At 35.2% G+C, this 19,725-nt stretch overlaps 1 protein-coding gene across 3 annotated transcripts in view; it reads right to left on the bottom strand.

Moving 5' to 3' along the window:
• The window catches only part of FBXL17 (F-box and leucine rich repeat protein 17), a 510,677-nt gene that overhangs the window by 305,078 nt on the left and 185,874 nt on the right, over positions 1 to 19,725 (bottom strand). For all 3 annotated transcript variants that reach the window (XM_078066952.1, XM_078066951.1, XM_078066950.1), the window contains one exon: positions 13,829 to 13,959. In XM_078066952.1, coding sequence (XP_077923078.1) covers positions 13,829 to 13,959 — 131 coding nt within the window. The remainder of the gene's footprint in view (positions 1 to 13,828; positions 13,960 to 19,725) is intronic.

The raw sequence follows: 19,725 nt of genomic DNA, 5'->3' as shown, positions 1-19,725 counted from the left end.
ACCAAAAATAAGAATTCAGCTTAAATTCAAGTTAAAAGGAAAAGAAATGGAGATTGTATTTCCCAAATGAAACTAATTCTCAAAATATTATAATAAATCATGGAGGAAATGCTCCCCGGCTTTATTTAACAGACAATAAAACCCTGAGGCAGGTCCGATTAGTGTGCCGCTATGGTAAATGACAAGATGAGCAATGATAGATATGTCAGAATCAACTACTACTATTAACCAGTTTATTGATGTATAGTTATTAAAGTGATACCTAAAATTAAAAATAAAAGCATTTCAAAAATGAAAAGACCCCCACTTCTTTTTGTGGAATTTTTTGTGGTAGGTATTAAGTACCACTACTTACACATGACATAGAAGCTATGTCCTTACAAGACTTAATATTAGAAGACATAAGTGCTGAAGGTAAAAATATAACGGTGATTAAGCCTCAGCCACAACACTTCCAAGGAAGGGTCTCTTCCTTTCCATTTCTCCCTAATATGACAATTGAGTAAAAAAGAACATATTATTGAAACTATAAAACCCCTAAAACTGTTTTAATACAGCAGTTGAACAACACAGATTTGAACCGCACAGGTCCATTAATACACAGATTTTTTTTTATAAATACAATACAGTACTATAAACGTATTTTCTCTTCCTTATGATTTTTTAAATAACATTTTCTTTTCTCTAGCTTACTTTATGGTAAGAAGACAGCACATAATACATACAACATACAGAATTTGCGTTAACTGCCTGTTCATATTACCTTTAAGGCTTCTAATCAATGGCAGGCTATCAGTGGTTAGATTTGGAGAAGTCAAAAGTTACACACCAATTTTCAAATGTGCAGGGGGTTAGCGCTCCTAACCCCGCACTGTTCAAGGCTCAACTGTATACATACAATTGAGGCCTTATATTCATGTATTTTTAAATCTGTATTCAACTATTCCCTTCAGACTCAAAGCTCTTATGAGACCAGAAGAGCTGTCTTTTTTCCCATGCATTTTTTAGACAAATACTCAAGATTAAATAGTAACACTAGAAACTGCAAATGGAGGTTATTTTATTATAATATTTATTTTATTCAATGATATTTATTTTATTATAATGCTATTTGGCTAGTACTTATATTCAACAGACTCCACTGGTAGATTTAACTGCTTATGGCAACCGACTATATTTTTAAACTCAGAATAAGCTGTTGGAGGCAGTTTGATAGATGGGATTGAGGTCAAACAGATCTACATTCAGTCCTGACTCTGCACTTACTAGCTGTGATCGTCAGCAAGATACTTTACCTCTGTGAGTATCATTTTAGTTCATCTATAAAACAGGTTATGTCAAATACCTATGTCATAGAGTTAATGTGATAATTAAATAAGATAATAAATAGAACACTCTTGGCACCTTGCCTAACAATATAAAATTCTCAACAAAGAGTAGCTACAAAGTCTCTGTAATTGACTGCCATATAACAAACCAATCAAAACTTAGTAGCTTTAGAAAAAAACAAAAAACAAAAAAAAACGCTCTTATTTGCTCACTAATCCACGGGCCAGCAGTTTGGACTAGGCTTAGCTGAGTAGTTCTGCTGTTTCATTCACAGGATTGCAGGAGTCCAAAGGCTTGACTAAAGTTAGGTAGTCTAAGATGACTTCACGCACACATATGACAGTTGATCCTGGCTGTTGACCAACCCTCTATCTCCCATGTGGTCTCTCATCTTCAGAGAGACTGGTCTGGGCTTCTTTGGGTGGTGGCAGCATTCCGGAAAGGCAAGAACAGAAATTGCAAGGGATCCTGAAGCCAAAGCTTAGGAGTCCCACAACATAACTTCCACTACGTACTACTGGTCAGAGAGAGTCACAAAGCCAACCTAGATGCAGGAGGATAGGGAAATTGGTGCCACCTGTTGTTGGGAGGATAAGCAATGTCACAGCACACAAAAGCATGCATACCGGGATGGGGAAAACTTGTGGCTGTAATTTGCAATGTTGTAAAGTCTGCAAAAGAGTGACAAATTTTTATAGCACCTATGCTATCTTTCAACATTAAATAATTGCAGAATTCAAGTTCTGAAGGCCAAAAAGAAGTGCTAGTTTGAGTTTACTTCAAACTAGAGTAACATCTGTTCTGTTGCTTCAGTGACAGATTTCAAAAGACGAAGAACCCAGTCCCAGTGACTGATACCATCATGTAGGTTTCTTTGGTTGCTTTTCTGGGCTAACCTTTTCTATTGGCTTAATTCAATAAATTTATTTTCATCTGATTTAATAGTTTTACCTTCAACAAGCAGTTTTCTAATTGAAGATTCCACAACAAATAGAAATCAGGATCGAGTATGAAGTACTTCTAGAAACTATGTAGTATGTAAAAGAAAATAAAGAAAAATATATCATTGTAAAAAGTATATATACTTTTGTTCTTCTCCATGAAAATGATCACAAAGGAAAATTTAGTTTTGTGATGCTGTTATTCAGCCAGGCCCAGAGATCTATTCATACTGAATTAAGGAGAGACAAAGTAAGAAGAAATAAATTAAAGAAAATAATTTTTACATCTTCTAAGAAACAAAAAGTAGAATGCCAAAACAAAACCTGAAATGTATCTTTACTTTATTGTGTCAAATCTCATTTTAACAAATATCTTTCTCACTTTCTTATCACAGCCACAGGAAGTCACAAAATGATAATTGTTACAATTCCTTTAAGATGTGTGTCTCCAAAAGATTTATCTTGAGAGTCACAGTCCTTAATACAATAAAATCTGTTTGTTTTGGAGAATTTCACGGGGCAGGATATGCCACTAAACACACCGCACGATAAGAATTGCTCCTTGTGGAAGGAGAGAGGTGAAAGAAAGAGCTTCTTGCTGTTTGACAATATGGCGAGCAGAGAAGCAGTTTGAGGAATGGCTAATTCCCCCACTGACATTTCTACATTTTCCAATGAAGAACCGATTCCTAAACTTGCCATTTTTTTTCAGTTGAGAATCTGTTATAACATTGCTTCATAGAGAAACAGTTGGAAACTCAAGGAGTTTTCAATTTTAGACAAACTGATGCTGCCAAAATTATAATACTCAATAACGGAAAACTTCAATAACATGAAGTGTGCCTAATCCGGTTTTTAAGACATTTAAAAGTCCTGATTATTTTATGAGAAGCCACATAAGAAGCCAAATACACATTCAGCTACAGAAGATATCGCTAGCCAGTGCCATCTTTGGGGGCGAGGTTACTTCTCCTCTGGCATCAACAAGGCAATTTAGCGTGCATATTGAAATTAGATCATTCTAATTGATACTTTCAGATTAAAGGTAACCCCAGGCTATAGCTCCTGTACAGATAATCTACTTCTCAATTTATTTTTACAGGAAATCCTGTAAATATCTAAAACACTCTTATTTCGCTTTAATTATTTCAAAGCCCTATACGAGTGATAGATATACTATACAGGTTCGTATGGAATAGTTATCACTTTTGAAAAATAGTGACTATTCTAACATTCTTTAATTATACTGCTTACTAATCTTAATTGCCACAATTTCAAAAGACAGTTCCAAAGTGCATCTTGAACAAACAGAAAAGCAATTAGCCTAAATTAATTGCTTTGCTGATGTGATTTGCAGTAGGTATGCTTGGTGGTTTTGAAACTCCTGCCAGTGCTTTCACAACTTGATGTTCTGATGATTTTTTAGCCTATTTTTGCACCAGAGCAATTAACCAGATAATTGTTGTAATGTGAACCTGGCCTTAATCAGTATGTTTAGGTTCACAGTAGCAATTAACCAAATATTAAACATACTTTAAAGAGCAGCACTTAAAAGTGCTACAAGAAGAGTTAAGGAAAAACTTGCAATTTTTTTCTCAGACAGCCATACTTTTCTCACCAAGAAGCAGAAAAAAGCTGTAACAGTCTCCTCTGCCTCTTTTCAATTAACACAAGGTATCATTACATGTGAAATGTAAGGCAAGTGAAGTTGCTGGTTCTTCATTTAGAAGTATTCCAAAAACCCTATTAAAAGGGCAAACCCAGTGATTCAAAATTAAAATCCTATTTATTGTTCAAAAAGGGAGGCTATGGCTTTCAGATAAATAGCATGCAATACATAAAGCAAGCTCTATCTGAAGCCAGACAATGACATTAAATCCTCACCTTATTACGTATCAACTTTATTCAGAAATAAATAAATCTGGAAGAAAGAGGGCACTTGAACCAATTGCCTGGATTTCAGCCAGAGTTTAAGCCAAATTTAAAAGCAGATTTATACATCCTACAAAAGCAGCATTTATAATTCTCTCACCACGCAGGTATTAAATTACTTCTCTGAGCTGGGCCCTATGCGAGGTGCCAGGGGCTGAGATGGGGGCAGGGGCCCAAGACGAAGACACAGGCCCTCCTTACCAGGAGAGAAACTCCTACACAAAACATTATGCAGCCACAAAATGATAGATGCCACCTGCAGAGTGACTGCCGCAGATTCAGCCAGACAGTAACATGACGCAGACCTCGTTACAACCACCATTATTATTTCACCTTTTCTTTAAAGAAACTCCCATTCATTTTAAGGGAAACTGTCAGTAGTGTAACTATAACTGTTAATGAAACAAGTTTGCTCTTCTGACTTCAGTAAGTGAGGAGTTATCTTATACTACCTTCAATGAAATATTTTATCAGCTGGGGAATAATAGACGTAAAGCCCTTCCATTTTCATGAGGCAAAGGGCTCAAGCAGAAAGTACTCTGTCATTCTTCTTGTCTTCACATCTTCATGTCTTCTTTCTTAATTTCTGAAAGGACTGTCACACAGAAAATAGCCCAGGCACATATGTGTCAGCTCTGCCATTTTTAATTATTACCAATCAAATTCCAGCAATTTATCCTCTGGTTAAACATGTGTGTACCTATCTTCTAAAATATTTCTTTATGCCACAGTTCATAAAATATTTTAGGCTGAAGCAAATCCCTTGCACTAAATTAATAACTAATCACAAGACATATTTATCATCTCAAGCTTTTTACAGGAAAATTGTCAGATTTAATCACCTCTCTCATATTTTCACTATTTACTGGGCTTCATTTATCATACGTTCAAAAATTTTGACAACAGCGAGTTATTTTAATTACCATTTCTAGTTGTGGATTAAGAATAAGACAACTCCCGGGGGAACTGGAGAAGTGAGGGATGGTCCTAAATTCGTCCAAGCAATCAATAAGCTATTATCATTTTCATCAATAAATGAAGATTTTTCTTCACTGTTGGCAATTTTAAAACAGGTTTGAGGTTAGGAAGCCTCCAAATCCATGAGGATACAGCACTGCATTCATCATCACATAAAACATGTCCCATTCTTCCCATAATCTGATCATGAATTCTGATTTCATACCATGTAAGACACATGTTTTTTAATCTCCCAAATGAAATGATTAATATATGTTTACTCACATTTATATTGCCTGAAAAACACAAAAACACAAAGCAGTAGCAGCATTTAGAGTAGCACATCCAGAAAAGTTAACAATATAATTCTATAGGAGCTCTGTTAATTATTATTTGTAGAAATGTTTACTCACGTATTATTGCTCAATAGGAACCAAAGACAAAGCAGAAATTTAAAATTACCATTATGTGTCGGAACTACCATAAAAATTCACATTACTCTTTAAGACAAAATAATGTGAACATGGAGAACCAAAAAGACAAATTCATCCACATCAAATCCAGCTTCCGACCTTTCTCCAGAATTGGAGTTAAAAATCAAAGCAAGCTGAGACATATACATCTCATATAGATTTTTCCTTTCAAGGGATTTTATTAGATTAAATACTCCAGAATATATATCAATTAATAGTTCCTTAAAAACGACACTTAGTTACTAGAAGTACTGAAAGAACCAATATTCAGTATTACTGTGTACCAAACAATGAAAAAGTTCCTTGAATTTGAATGCACTAAAAATTTCATCTGAGGATAGATGCAAAAATCATTTTATATCATCAGCTACTTGAAAAATCACATATACTAGGGGAAACTGTACAAATTAGTTATAGCAATCATATCTTACCAAAGGTACTGAAACCTTCAGTATAGTCAACTTCTTTTTAGCTCAGTGACAACTTGCTCAAAGTATATATACCCGGTATTCTCCTTCACTCTGCAATGATTAAGTATTTGCTACAACTGACATGGAGCATTTATAGATAATAAAATATTTGCAAAAATAAATCTGTGTCAGAAAGACAAATATCATATAATTTCACTCATATGTGGAATGTAAGAAACAAAAATGATGAACATAGGGGAAGGGAAGGAAAAATAAAATAAGATGAAAACAGAGAGAGGCAAACCATAAAAGAGTCTTAACTATAGGGAACAAACTGGGGGTTGCTGGAGGGGAGGTGGGTGGGGGGATGGGGTAACTGGGTGATGGGCATTAAGGAGGGCACTTGTAATGAGCACTGGGTGTTATATGCAACTGATGAAACACTAAATTCTACCCCAGAAACTAATAATACACTATATATTAACTAACTTGAATTTAAATTTAAAATAATAATTAAGGGGTGCCTGGGTGGCTCAGTCATTAAGTGTCTGCCTTTGGCTCAGGTCATGATCCCAGGGTCCTGGGATCGAGCCCTGCATCGGGCTCCCTGCTCCGCGGGAAGCCTGCTTCTCCCTCTCCCACTCCCTCTGCTTGTGTTCCCTCTTTCGCTGTGTCTCTCTCTGTCAAATAAATAAAATCTTTAAAAAAATAAAATAAAATAAAATAATAATTAAAAAATAAATGTGTGTCATCATATGCTTAAATGAATGCCTATTCAAAGATCATTTGTGAAATTCTTTTTGATACCAACTATGAACCAGGCATGGTACAAGACACAAAAATGGGCAAGACTTTCTACTTTTCCTCAAGGAACTTAGTAAGAAATGAAGAGTATTTACAAATGGGGTTGTTGGGGAAAAACTGCTTTTCATTACAAAATTAGCTATTTTGAAAATCTAAAATTCTATGTAAGATATCCAAAACTTGTCACCTATCAGATATCCCATTGGGAAAAGAGAAGGTAACATTCTAATGATGTTTAGGATGATCAAGCATAGTCTGATGCCTGAGGTAGGATGACCATGTAATTTATCACCCAAACCAGGACACTTTGGAGCACAGAAGAGAACAGCACAGCACAGATACTAAACCTAACAGAATTTCAAAATAACAATGGACCAGAAATGACATAAGCAAATCCAGATATTAGGTCATTCCAGGTCTGAGGCAGAATAAGGTACTGAGAGAAAATGAGCCCTTCTTGGTTAGAGCTCAGACTTTGAAGACATATTAAAATAGGTTCCAGTCTTGATTCCACCAGTAACTACTTGTGAGCTACCTGGACCTTAATTCTTTCATTTGAAAATGGGGTTAATTTTTTCCTCAAGGTTGTTGTAAAGACTAAATGAAATAATGTGTGTAAACACTTAGCACAATGTCTGGCACAGATTATAATAAATGATATAGCTATTATTAGCTATTGTTATAATCCTTAGTCCAAAAAACAAAAGAGAGAAAATATTATACTCTCTGACCTCTCTAGTATTACAAGAACCAATTAGGGATTGGTTGGTTGGTTGGTTGGTTTGTTTAGTGGGCTCTATGCCCAACAGGGTGCTTGAACTTACAACCCCAAGATTGAGGGTCGCATGGTCTAATGACTGAGCCAGCCAGATGCCCCTAGAACCAATCATAGTTTAAAAGAGAGGATCCTTCTGTAGAAAGACACAGAAGACATATTTTTACAGATGGTTTGAGAACCTGAATAGTAGTTACCCTAATACCATACTATTCTTCCAGGGATGGTCTTACAAATAATTGTAAATAAAAAAAGAGTGTCAAAAAATATGCCAAGCTTAAACAAGTGTCACTAGCACAGAAAGACTCCACCCTGCCTCTACAACTCCCTCAGAACTCAATAAAGTCTTTCTTACTCTTTTTGCAAAGATATGAATAAATATCATAGAAAGTATAAAATTATGCGGTAGATTACAAGAATAAGCTAGAACTCAGTTTTACAAAAGCTCCCGTTGACCAGCCCAGCCACATTATTAGGTACCAAAAGCATGCAGACAGACTCCTCCCCATTCTACACAGGCAGGACAGTGCTGCTATAAACACCACCACGGAGCTGCTTCCAAAGCCAGTGTTATTTTTGCCGCCTCTTGATGTCCAAGTTTTCAGACTTTTATTAGAGAAAATTGTTCAAACTCCATGCTCAGTACTCCAAGGTGAAAAGTATTCCTCTCCTCCAGACCACTTAACTTTAATAGAAAACAAAATATTCTCAAACTCAAATTCAACTATGCCTGCTGGATTTAATGGATAGGTTTGTCCCCCTTGGGCAATTTTTAAACCTCAGTCTCTAGGAGAATTAAGTAATATTAGGGGATTGAAATGAAATAAAATTCTAAGTCCACTGTGACATGACATTCACAGGAAGACGGTAGATTATCCGCCCAGTCCTCGAACACTTATAAATACAATATATAGCATATGTTCACAAAACAATTCTTGGAAATAAAACACAATGGGCACTCAGCAAATAGTTTATATCACCAACACCTGCTCAAATCCTCTCTGAACTTTATTTCTAAATGTCACCGTTTTTTATTGAATCAACGGAAATTTGAAAGAAGAAACAGAATAAACATCCAGAGAAGATCAAGGGAGTTAGAAAAATCTTTATAGAAAGCCTCATTGAGTTTTCCATGAGCCAGGGCACTGTCAGTCTCCCTGAAAGGGGTGGTGGAGTAATCTGTCATTCTACTACTTCAACCCAAGTACACCTAAAAGACTAGAAAGGGTTATACACAGAAGAAGAAAAGAGAAAGAACAGTGTTAAGATTTTTCTTAATGCTATCAACAAAGAAATCATGAGTCAAATACTGCACACTGGAAATCAATTCATTTTAAAATAAATAATTTTAGGGGCACCTGGGTGGCTCGTTAAGTGTCTGCCTTCTGCTCAGGTCATGATCCCAGGGTCCTGGGATCGAGCCCCACATCCATCTCCCTGCTCAGTGGGAAGCCTGCTTCTCCCTCCCCCACTCCCCCTGCTTGTGTTCCCTCTCTCGCTGTGTCTCTCTCTCTGTCAAATAAATAAATAACTTTAAATAAATAAATAAATAATTTTAAATCACAGCCTTGAAGTTGGAGGGAAGTTTATAAACCAGCAGCTCTCTTTGTAATTCAGGAGACTTTTGGATAACACTCTTGTTTGAACACTAAGTGGAGGTGTCCATTTTGGATGGCAGTGGATGAAAATAAAGTTTTTAACTCATTTTAAGCTGAATTCTGTTTCTTGTTGTAACTTCCACCCATTGGCCAAAGTTCTGATGTCTAAAATAATGAAGAACTAATGTAGGTAGACCAATTAACTATTATCTGTTAATATATTTTATCAGACTCCACTTAAAGAGAACTCTTCGGTTTGAAATAAGAAATATCTAAAAAAAACAAAACAAAACTCTACAATCTTGATTTTGGTAAAGGAGAATTCAGTCTGTAGACTGGGAATAGACAGATAATACAAAAGAATGTATCATGCCCGGTAGCAATGGTGAAGGACTGGAGAATGGCCAGAGAGAACAGCCTATTCCTCATCCTGGAAAGAATGTGAGTCCAGTGTTGCTAGATCTGCAACTTCTCCAAGAGGGAGCCCAACTTCGGAATTTTATGCGAACTATTCCAATTTTTAAAGTGTTCGCAACTATTTCAACTTTTAAATATTCTATAGGCCAAACAAAACAGCTTCATGGACAGGACTCAGCCGTAGCCCACACGTTTGCAACTTCAACTGGTCTTATCAAAAAGCTTTATTTTAAGAGAAAATACCCATAGTTATTATTCCAAACACCAGTACATATAAAGTGAAATGGCAACATATTATAAATGCTATTTTATATTTGAAAGAAACTGGTCACAATAGTTTAAGATTTATAATTTTCCGAATTTTAGAACGTCCACTGATGTAATAGCTCTCTTGACATACATATAAGATTCACACAACAAAATTAACTCTTTAAAGAAAGTGTCCTTAGTTATTGATGTTCAACAAGTTTAATACATTCAATTTTTTTTTTTTTTTTTTTACTGCAAATTCAAAGAATAAATCGCTAGCTAGGCAAGTTCGACTAGTTGGCAACATAACCTATTTTAACAACCAGCCTGGTATTTGTTATGTTTTGTAACATTAGCTGATGGATGCTAGAGAAATTTTCATTTCTCTTAAATTGTTATCCTGATTCATTAGCAAGAATGGTCAACAGTTAATGAATGGATCATATATTTGATAATGGGTATATAGATCATGTGATTCAACTTTTCTCAGGACTAATGTTAAAAACTGAAAATGGGGAGATTAATTCCTTCTTTGATGGCCAATTAAAAATTTTTAAATAGCTTTTGTAAAGATCTATTAGATTTCATTTAATTCTCCTTGGCAAAAAAGAACAAAAGAGCCGTTACACGTCTATCACTAAAGATGTTCAGAACCATTCAGTTTTTCACATTATCAGCTTGTTACATCCAAAGCAGGCTAACTCTGTGCCAAACATACAAAAACGATGAAGACCAAATTGGATGTGAAATAACAAAAGATTTATATCAAAGACAAATAAACATTTAAATAAACTTAGAGTCAGAGACAGTAGAGAAGATATAACAACCAGATGTTTAATTTAAGTCACTGATAGAAATAGTCAGTGTCCTCTTTTCATAAACCACTTGGATTTTATTTGTATTCAAAAGCAATGGTAAATGTCAAATGACTACTAGACCATCCTTCTGAATACAAGAAAATATCATGCTGTTTAACTCTCTAAACACAAAACGTGCTTTTAGAAAAACAAAGATAAAGAACAGCGTGTCTTAGACACATCACTTCAAGAACCACAAAATGCTAAAAGATACCAAGAGTGTAATACTAAAGACCTTCAATTACTACATATTTTAAAATTTTGAACTTCAAAAGAAAGTTTACAGATAAGAACTTTTAAAGTCCAAGATAAGTCTTATATCTAAAGATCTGACTATCAAAGTTTATCTTTGTGCAAGGAATCCTTTCTCAAAGCCAGCAGCATTAAACATTGATCCCTTTCATATGTGCAATGTATAAAATAACATCTAAAGTTCCTCTTACACTTTTATTATGAAAGAGAGTAATGATATTACTTTTAAAAACTAAGAATTTTACATAGAAATGTTAGTTATGTGTGAATCCCAACTATGGAATCAAAAAGTGACCCATCAACCACCATTTGCTTTTTCTCGTTTGTCCTCCCCCAGTTTTTCAGGCAGCAATGATGGAAAAACACATCTGTTGGCAAAGCCAAAGAAAAGTCATACAAATGGTCTGCATTTAATAGGAATAGTACGACCTTCCACTAAACAAAAGATGTTGAAAGGATTAAAAGAGAACACATGTAAAGTGCCTATCAATTACCTGGGCAATAAAGGTTACTTTCCTCCCCTCTATCCTTCCAAGGCTCACTATTCTCTCACTCATTAAGTCTTATGTCACCTCAAGAGAGCACCTTTGAGAACAGGAGGGACTCAGTGTCCTAGAGTCTGAGACACAGTACCACGTATTTAGTAGAGGGTTAATAAATGCTTCCTGATTTACTAGAGGATAAGAATAACGAACAAATGTAAAACACGCTAATTGATAGGCTAAATGCATTAGTGCATTCCAGTGCCCTCTATATGAAAGGTGACTAACCCATCTCAGCTAAGTGCTGAAATTATAATTAAGTCTGATGGGAAGTCCTAGATTTATACCAATATAATTACAAATATTACTTAGCTTAGTGATAGAGTATGGCAAGAACAATGAGATGAGTAATTTAGATGATACTGCAAAGTGGGTTTTAATGTTTGAAACTTCTATTACAGTACACAGGATAAGTGCAAGGAATGTAATTAAAACCTAAAAGAGTCTGATTTTTAAAACTCTACTGCTCAGTCTCATTAAAATGCATGTTTTCTCAATTAATCCAAACTTTTCCATTAAAAACATAAAAATACACTTTCATTCCTCGCAAATAAATCTCTACAGTACATATATTTAGGATCAAATACCAAATAACCATCAGAGTTTAAGTAGGAAAAAATTATCAAAATAGCAAGAGCTTTGAATACATGGCGCCTAACAAAGGGAAGGAAAGACAAAGTGAGGGCTGCCCACTTTCTCATTTGTAAATACTTACGACTAAATAAGCATTTGAAGAGCTAGAAGATTAGAAATCTCTAAATATCTCTATTTAAATGATATAAACCTAAGCAAAATGTTTACTTCTTAGAAGAAAACCCTTCTAATCATATATGGACCACTTCTTATTTACCCCTGTATTCTCTAATTACTGATTCTTCTACATATGTCAAGTACACAGAAAACTGTTGTGGAATAAAAGGCAATCATTTTCTTACTCATTTTGTTGAAGAAACAGTTTTTTCCTTTTAATTTGATACATTACTAAGTGGTTTATCTCAATATTAAAGTAATGCAAAACACCATAGGATAATGTTTCCTTATGCACTTCATCTTATTAGATGTTACAAAAGACACTTAAAAGATTATTTTAAGTTGTCATCTAATCGACTGCAGAAGAATGTTGACTATAGAGAAAAATTTTATTTTTTTAATTTTTACCAATTCTCTGTAGATTTTGTCGATGTACTTTATATGACTATTACTCAAAGCCAATAAACACCTTTTATAAATGATGACCATATGACTAGATTACAAAGTTTTTCAAGGAAATTTTACTAAGAAAGAGTCAAGTCAAAGGCTATCATATAATCATAAGAGTCACGTGGGGTAAGTTAAGAAAATGTCACTAGAACTTTAATATAATTGGAGAAAATGGAGTCCATATAGCTTTCATCTTAAGTACAAAAGGAAATTAAAAGAGGAAGGGGAAAGTATTTTGAATTTAAAGCATTATCTGACACAAACTTAATAAATCATTGCTCCTATTTACGAAAAAGTCTTTAAATCTAAATAGGTTCTAATTTTAGCTGAAATATTACTTTCTATTTCAAAAGCAAAATATTTTGGGGGGCTTATCTTCAAAAAGAAAACACTTACCCCTAAAAGTCACTGTGCAAGCATCTTGTCTCATGCCTGTATTTCAGAACCCACCTCAGTTAATCAACAGTAACGAAAATAGTGCTACTCTGTGCTTGTTTTCATTATAAAGAAGTCTACTCTCAAGGGTTCTTTCATCTTTTTTCTTTCATGCAATATTTCAAAGAAAAATGGGTTCATCACTGTTTATAAGAAGAAAACTATCCATTTTACACATTTTTACACTATATGTTAAACTATCATATGACTTCCATTTCCAAAACAAAATATATTGATACAAAGAACAAAATATCGTCCTTTAGAAAGGATCTTGATGCGTCTCATGTTTGAAATGGTTTCTTAGAATCATTTTCCTTGACAAGTGAACAGCAAAATCAACCACAAAGTTGCAAAAATATTAAACTGACAAATAAGCAATATACCTGGGTGAGTGACAAAGAAAAATTCAACAGACTGCTGTTGTTATCATTGCATTTGAATCAAAGTGCATAAAACCTTGTCAGAAATATGAGCAATGGATGGATGAAAAGTATACAGCTAGATGGCTTTCAAATCTTAAACATACCTATTTTAAAAGGCATGGCTACATTAAATTTTCTAAAATTGACATGCCTTGTCATAATGATAATTAGTATTTGGTCAATGGAACATACGTTTCCCTCTGGAAGAGTGTTTTTAAGATGTTACAATGGTTACCTGTCATTTATGATCCAGTTCAGACAGAGATTGAGAGAGCTAAGATTTTTGCACCTCTTGACAATTTCCATCACGGTTTCATTATCCAGTTCAGTGATATGACGTAGGTCCAAGCTGGAAAGATTTCGTAGCTAATGAGATAAATAAAATGAAAGATGAGAAAGGTAAATGTTATATTCATTCTCAAAAATTATATAGTTTATTACAAGGTAGAGTATCACCATGCAATATTCAAAATAGATAATATCTAATTAAATTACACTCATTCATATAATATTTTACATACTAAATTAGAAATGAATGCAGACATCTTTGGTAAATATATGAATGGCAATAAACATTAAAATCAAACAGATTTTATTAATGTTTCATGAAAATCAAAAGTTAGCAACCTAATAGGTGGGGGGGGGCTGTTAAATATATTACATTAAGTACCTACAGTTTGATAAGATTATTGTAACATTGTTCAATTTCGGATATTTATCTTCATGATTATAATGCCACTTTCATACAGGTTTTCTCACTTTTTAAAAGATGAGATATGAGTACATGGTTAATTCAGGGATACCCTGATGGTATTTTATCAATGTACTCCAAATTGAACTATTACGGGTGGTGTGTTTCACCATGTGGAAAGCAATATAAAATGTTGTTTAAGAAGTAAAGATTTTCACCCACAACTATATGGTCAACTAATCTTTGACAAAGCAGGAATGAATAGCCAATGGGAAAAAAAAAAAAAAAAAACAGTCTCTTCAACAAATGGTGGTGGGAAAACTGGACAGATATATGCAGAAGAATGGAACTGGACCACTTTCTTATACCATACACAAAAATAAACTCAAAATGAATGAAAGACCTAAATGTGAGACAGGAAACCATCAATATCCTACAGAAGAACATAGGTAGTGACCTCTTTGACCTCAGCTGTAGCAACTTCTTACTAGACATGTTGCTGGAAGCGAGTGAAACAAAAGCAAAAATGAACTATTGGGACTTCATCAAGATAAAAAGCTTCTGCACAGTGAAGGAAACAATCAACAAAACTAAAAGGCAATCTATGGAAAGGGAGAAGGTATTTGCAAATGACATGGCTGATAAAGGGTTAGTAATCAAAATCTACAGAGAACTTATCAAACTTGACATCCAAAAAACAAATAATCCAGTTAAGAAATGGGCAGAAGACATAAATAGACATTTTTCCAAAGAAGACATCCAGATGGCTAATAGACACATGAAAAGATGCTCAACATAACCCATCATCAGGGAAATACAAATCAAAACCATGATACCACTGCACACCTGTCAGAATGGCTAAAATTAAAAACACAAGAAACAACAGGTGTTAGCGAAGATGTGGAGAAAGGGGAACCCTCTTACACTGTTGGTGGGAATGCAAACTGGTGCAGCCACTCTGGAAAACATTCCTCAAAAAGTTAAAAATAGAACTGCCCTATGACCCAGCAATTGCACTACTAGGTATTTACCCAAAGGTTACAAAAATACTGATTCAAAGGGGTACATGCACCCCAATGTTGACAGCAGCATTATCAAAAATAGCCAAATTATGGAAAGAGCCCAAATGTCCATCAACTGATGAATGGATAAAGAAGAGGTGTCATATATACACAATGGAATATTACTCATCCATCAAAAAGAATGAAATCTTGCAATGACATGGATGGAGCTAAGAGTAGATTATGCTAAGTGAGATAAATGAGTCAGAGAAAGACAAATACCATATGACTTCACTCATACATGGAATTTAAGAAACAAAACAGATGAACATAAGGGAAGGAGGAAAAAAGGAGAGGGAGGCAACCATAAGAGACTCGTAACTATAGAGAACAAACTGAGGGTTTCTAGAGGGGAGGTGGGAGGGGGACAGGCTAAATGGGTGATGGGGATTCAGGAGGGCACTTGTTATGAGCACTGGGTGTTATATATAAGTGATGAATCACTAAATTCTGCTCCTGAAACCAATATTACACTATATGTTAACTAACTAGAGTTTAAATAAAAATTTGAAGGAAAAAAAAAAAAAGATTTTCTCCAGGTATCACCTTCCCCATTTCTCTATTTTCTCTCCTTTCCTGAAGCTTCCTGTCTTCCCCTGATGTTTAGTCTCCAAAGAAAATTACTAATACTATTTACACAAAGATAGAAATTATCTTCTTCAAATAAGCTACAAATCAAATAAGCTATTTTTGCTTAATAACATGCAAAGAACTAATCTGGAGGCAAGTGGCAAACCAAGTAACACCCTTTCCAAATATGTCTATGCCCTAATAGGTTACTTATATGCAAACCAGACTTCGCAGATGTAAAAAGTTATGGATTCCCGGGATGCCTGGGTGGCTCAGTCAGTTAAGCGCCTGCCTTCGGCTCAGGTAATGATCCCAGGGTCCTAGGATCGGGTCCTGAATTGGGCTCCTTGCTCAGCAGGGAGTCTGCATCTCCCTCTGCCTGCCTCTCTCTCTCTCTCTCTCCCTGACAAATAAATAACTAAAATATTAGAAAAAAAAATAAAATAAAGTTATGGATTCTGAGATTGAGAGATTATCCTGGATTAACAGGGTAGTCCTAATCTAATTACTGGGCTTTATGTGCAGACAACCTTTCCCAGCTAACATCAGAGGGATGTAATGGAAGAAGATGCAAGAGACATGTGAATTGTGAAAGGGATTCAACCTGCCTTGATTGGCTTTGAGTATGGAGAAAGAGAGTAAGGAGCTAAGGAATGTGGGCATCCTCTAGAAACTGTAACAGCCCTGAGCTGAAAGCCAGTAAAAAAATAGGGACTTCAGGGCGCCTGGATGGCTCAGTCGTTAGGCGTCTGCCTTCATTAAGGGTCCTGGGATGGAGTCACATCGGGCTCCCTGCTCAGTAAAAGAGCCTCCTTCTCCCTTCTCCCTCTGCCTGCCGCTCCCCATGCTTGTGCTCTCTCTCTCTCTCTGCCAAATAAATAAATCTTAAAAAAAAAAAAATAGGGACTTCAGATGTACAACCTTAAAGAACTGAATTCCATCAAAAACCTGAAGAAGCAAGAAAACAGACTATCCCCTCTTACCCAGGACTGGCGAGTCTTTTCTACGCCACCCTCAAATCCTACTGTAGAGGGAGCAGGTTAGTCCTGCAGGAAGCTGACCTGCAGCTGTAATCCAACCCAAAGGCCTCAGAGAAGTGAGACAGCCAAGTTCCACCCGAGAGTCAGTTGAGCTTCAACCCCAAGATAAGACAAGACACTGGAATCTCCACTGCCGCTGGGTCAGAGAGAAAGAAATACTCTAAAACAGCACTGTCCCAGAGAACTTTCTGATGATGCTAATGTTCTATACCTCTGCTGTCCAATATGGTAACCACTAGTCATATGCAGCTACTGAGCACTTAAGATGAGACCAGTGTGAGGGAGGACCTGAATTTTTATCTTATTTCATTTTGTTTAGTTTACATTTACTTTCAAGTTTTTTGATTACTGATTCAATCTCATTACTAGTAATCAGTCTGTTCAACTTTTCTAGTTCTTCCTGATTCAGTTTTAGATTGTATGTTTCTAGAAATTTATCCATGTCTTCTAGGTTGTTTAATCTGTTGGCATATAATTTTTCATGATATTCTCTTAGAATCTTTTGTTTTTCTGTAGTGTCAGTTGTGATTTTTCCTCCTTCGTTTCTGATTTTGAGTCCTCTCTTTTTTTCTTGATGAGTCTGACTAAAGGTTTGTCGATTTTGTTTATCTTTTCAATGAACCAGATGTTGGTTTCATTGATATTTTCTTCTGGTTTTTTGTTTTTTTTTTTTTTTGGTCTCTATTTCATTTATCTCTGCTCTAATCTTTATTAGTTCCCTCTTTCTACTAGCTTTGGACTTTGTTCTTTTTCTAGCTCTTTTAGGTGTCAACATCCAAAAGTCTTTATTACTGTTGGAGATATACTTATCTGGAAACACATAAAGAACCAAATAGCCTCTCTGAGTGGCAGGGGCTGGATGGCTTGCTGGGCTTATGTTCTCACAGCCCTACTCATATCCGTACAGCCCTACTCATATCCGTACCATACAAAATCAGAAATATATAAAATGGACCTTAGAGATGCTGGAAAATACTCTGAAACATGACTATTAAGCCTATGAATGCTAAGGATGAATTTTGCTATGTGTAACCATACACATATGTGAACTATCAAATATAGCCATGTATAATACATACATAGCATCACTTTACTTTCCAATTCTTTATTATAGTCACTAGGAGGACACAAAATCATAAAAATTTTACCCAGCCACATAAATATTTCCTACACATGTATATTTTGGGGGCTAGCACAGCTTCTGACACAAAGTTTCTATGTGAATTCTTACATAGCTCTTAGCTTCCTTCACTGTAAATTATCTTTATCACAACACTGTGAATGTACTTAATACCACTGAACTGTACACTTAAAAATGTTTAAAACGTAAACTCTAGGTTATGTACATTTGACCACGATAAAAAAAAAAAATCACTTCATCAACCAGGACATAGAAGGAGGCTATAATAAATCTCTGTAGAGAGGAAAATTTAAAATTGTTTATGCCATTTCAGTCCCCTAACATTAGGAAAGATAACTGAGGACCAAACAGTTTTGAATAACTTATCAGAGTACAAATAATGGGGAGAGAGATGTTAGTAAATCTAAATTATCTTACAGATGTGGGGAAATCCACAGATATCTGCTACAACTCATGGAAAAGCTAAAAGTAACAATTCCCAAAACTATATGTAATAAAAACTCTAATTCTAGTTGATTGACTCTTTAACTTTTAGAAATCCTGTATCCAGCCCCATTCTTCAATGCAAGGTGGGTCAGAAAATGACACTGGCCCACTTTTGGCTGATACTGCCCTGTTTACTATCCATAAATGGAACATTTCTCACTCTTCCAATGGAGCATAAGCTCATACATGAGGAAACAGATTTACTTCAGCTCTCACAGGTAGCATTCTGACATCTTGAGAGTGTTTTACTCTCGGATTCAATTAAAGCTCATTTTATGATCAGGTGACAGTCACTGACTATGCTCATGTGGCCTTCCCTATGACTACTTTGGCCAGTTCAACATGAAATCTGACAGTATCCAAAGGCAGTTCCAGGAGGCAAATTCCTGGAAACCAGCATTATTACAAGGACACGTACTGAGCTCCTCTATGGGACACAGCATTTTTATTGAAAACTCTACAAACAGCTCTGTCAAATCCATCACACTCCTTCCCTTGCTATAGGCATGTCATAATAGCGCCCTCCAGGGTTTCATATAAAGCTCCCTAAACTAATCCTTCATAGTGTGAAACAAACAATTACATTTAGGAAACTGACATTTTAATTAAACTTACTTTCCTTATAAATTCATTGGTAGTCTTGGATTATACAAATCACAGAGGATCTGAATAAACAGACTTACAATCAAGATTTCCTAAATGCTTCACTCTAATTTTTAAACATTTAGTAAGGTATTTTAAAAGAAACTCAAGTCAGAATGTAGACTGCAGGTAATCAACTTTCAGGTTAATTCTTCTTTTATTGAGAAAAAATATTATTTATAACTAATTCAGGTTAAAGACTAAAATTAGTCAATGATTGTTACAGCCATGTATGTACTTAAGTATAAAATGAGACACTAAAATGTTACCTAGGAAACAGAGTCTTGAAGGATTATAAAAAGACCTCAAATGGCTTCCAAGTTCTCTTAAGACCCTGGAAAGTAAAAAATTAAACAAAATCCTCAATTGTGCAGATTGACTATGGTGGATGAACCAACGTAAGAGGCCTCACAGGACCACCATTTCAGGCTAACAAGGACAACTTACTTAGGTGAAGCTAGTTGGAGGTGATAATTTTTAAGAAGAATAAAAACTTCTGCA

This window comes from Halichoerus grypus, chromosome 2, assembly GCF_964656455.1.
Source record: "Halichoerus grypus chromosome 2, mHalGry1.hap1.1, whole genome shotgun sequence".
NCBI lineage: Eukaryota > Metazoa > Chordata > Mammalia > Carnivora > Phocidae > Halichoerus > Halichoerus grypus.
The sequence above is the reverse complement of the archived record's forward strand: the minus strand, read 5'-3'. Positions and strand labels throughout refer to the sequence as shown.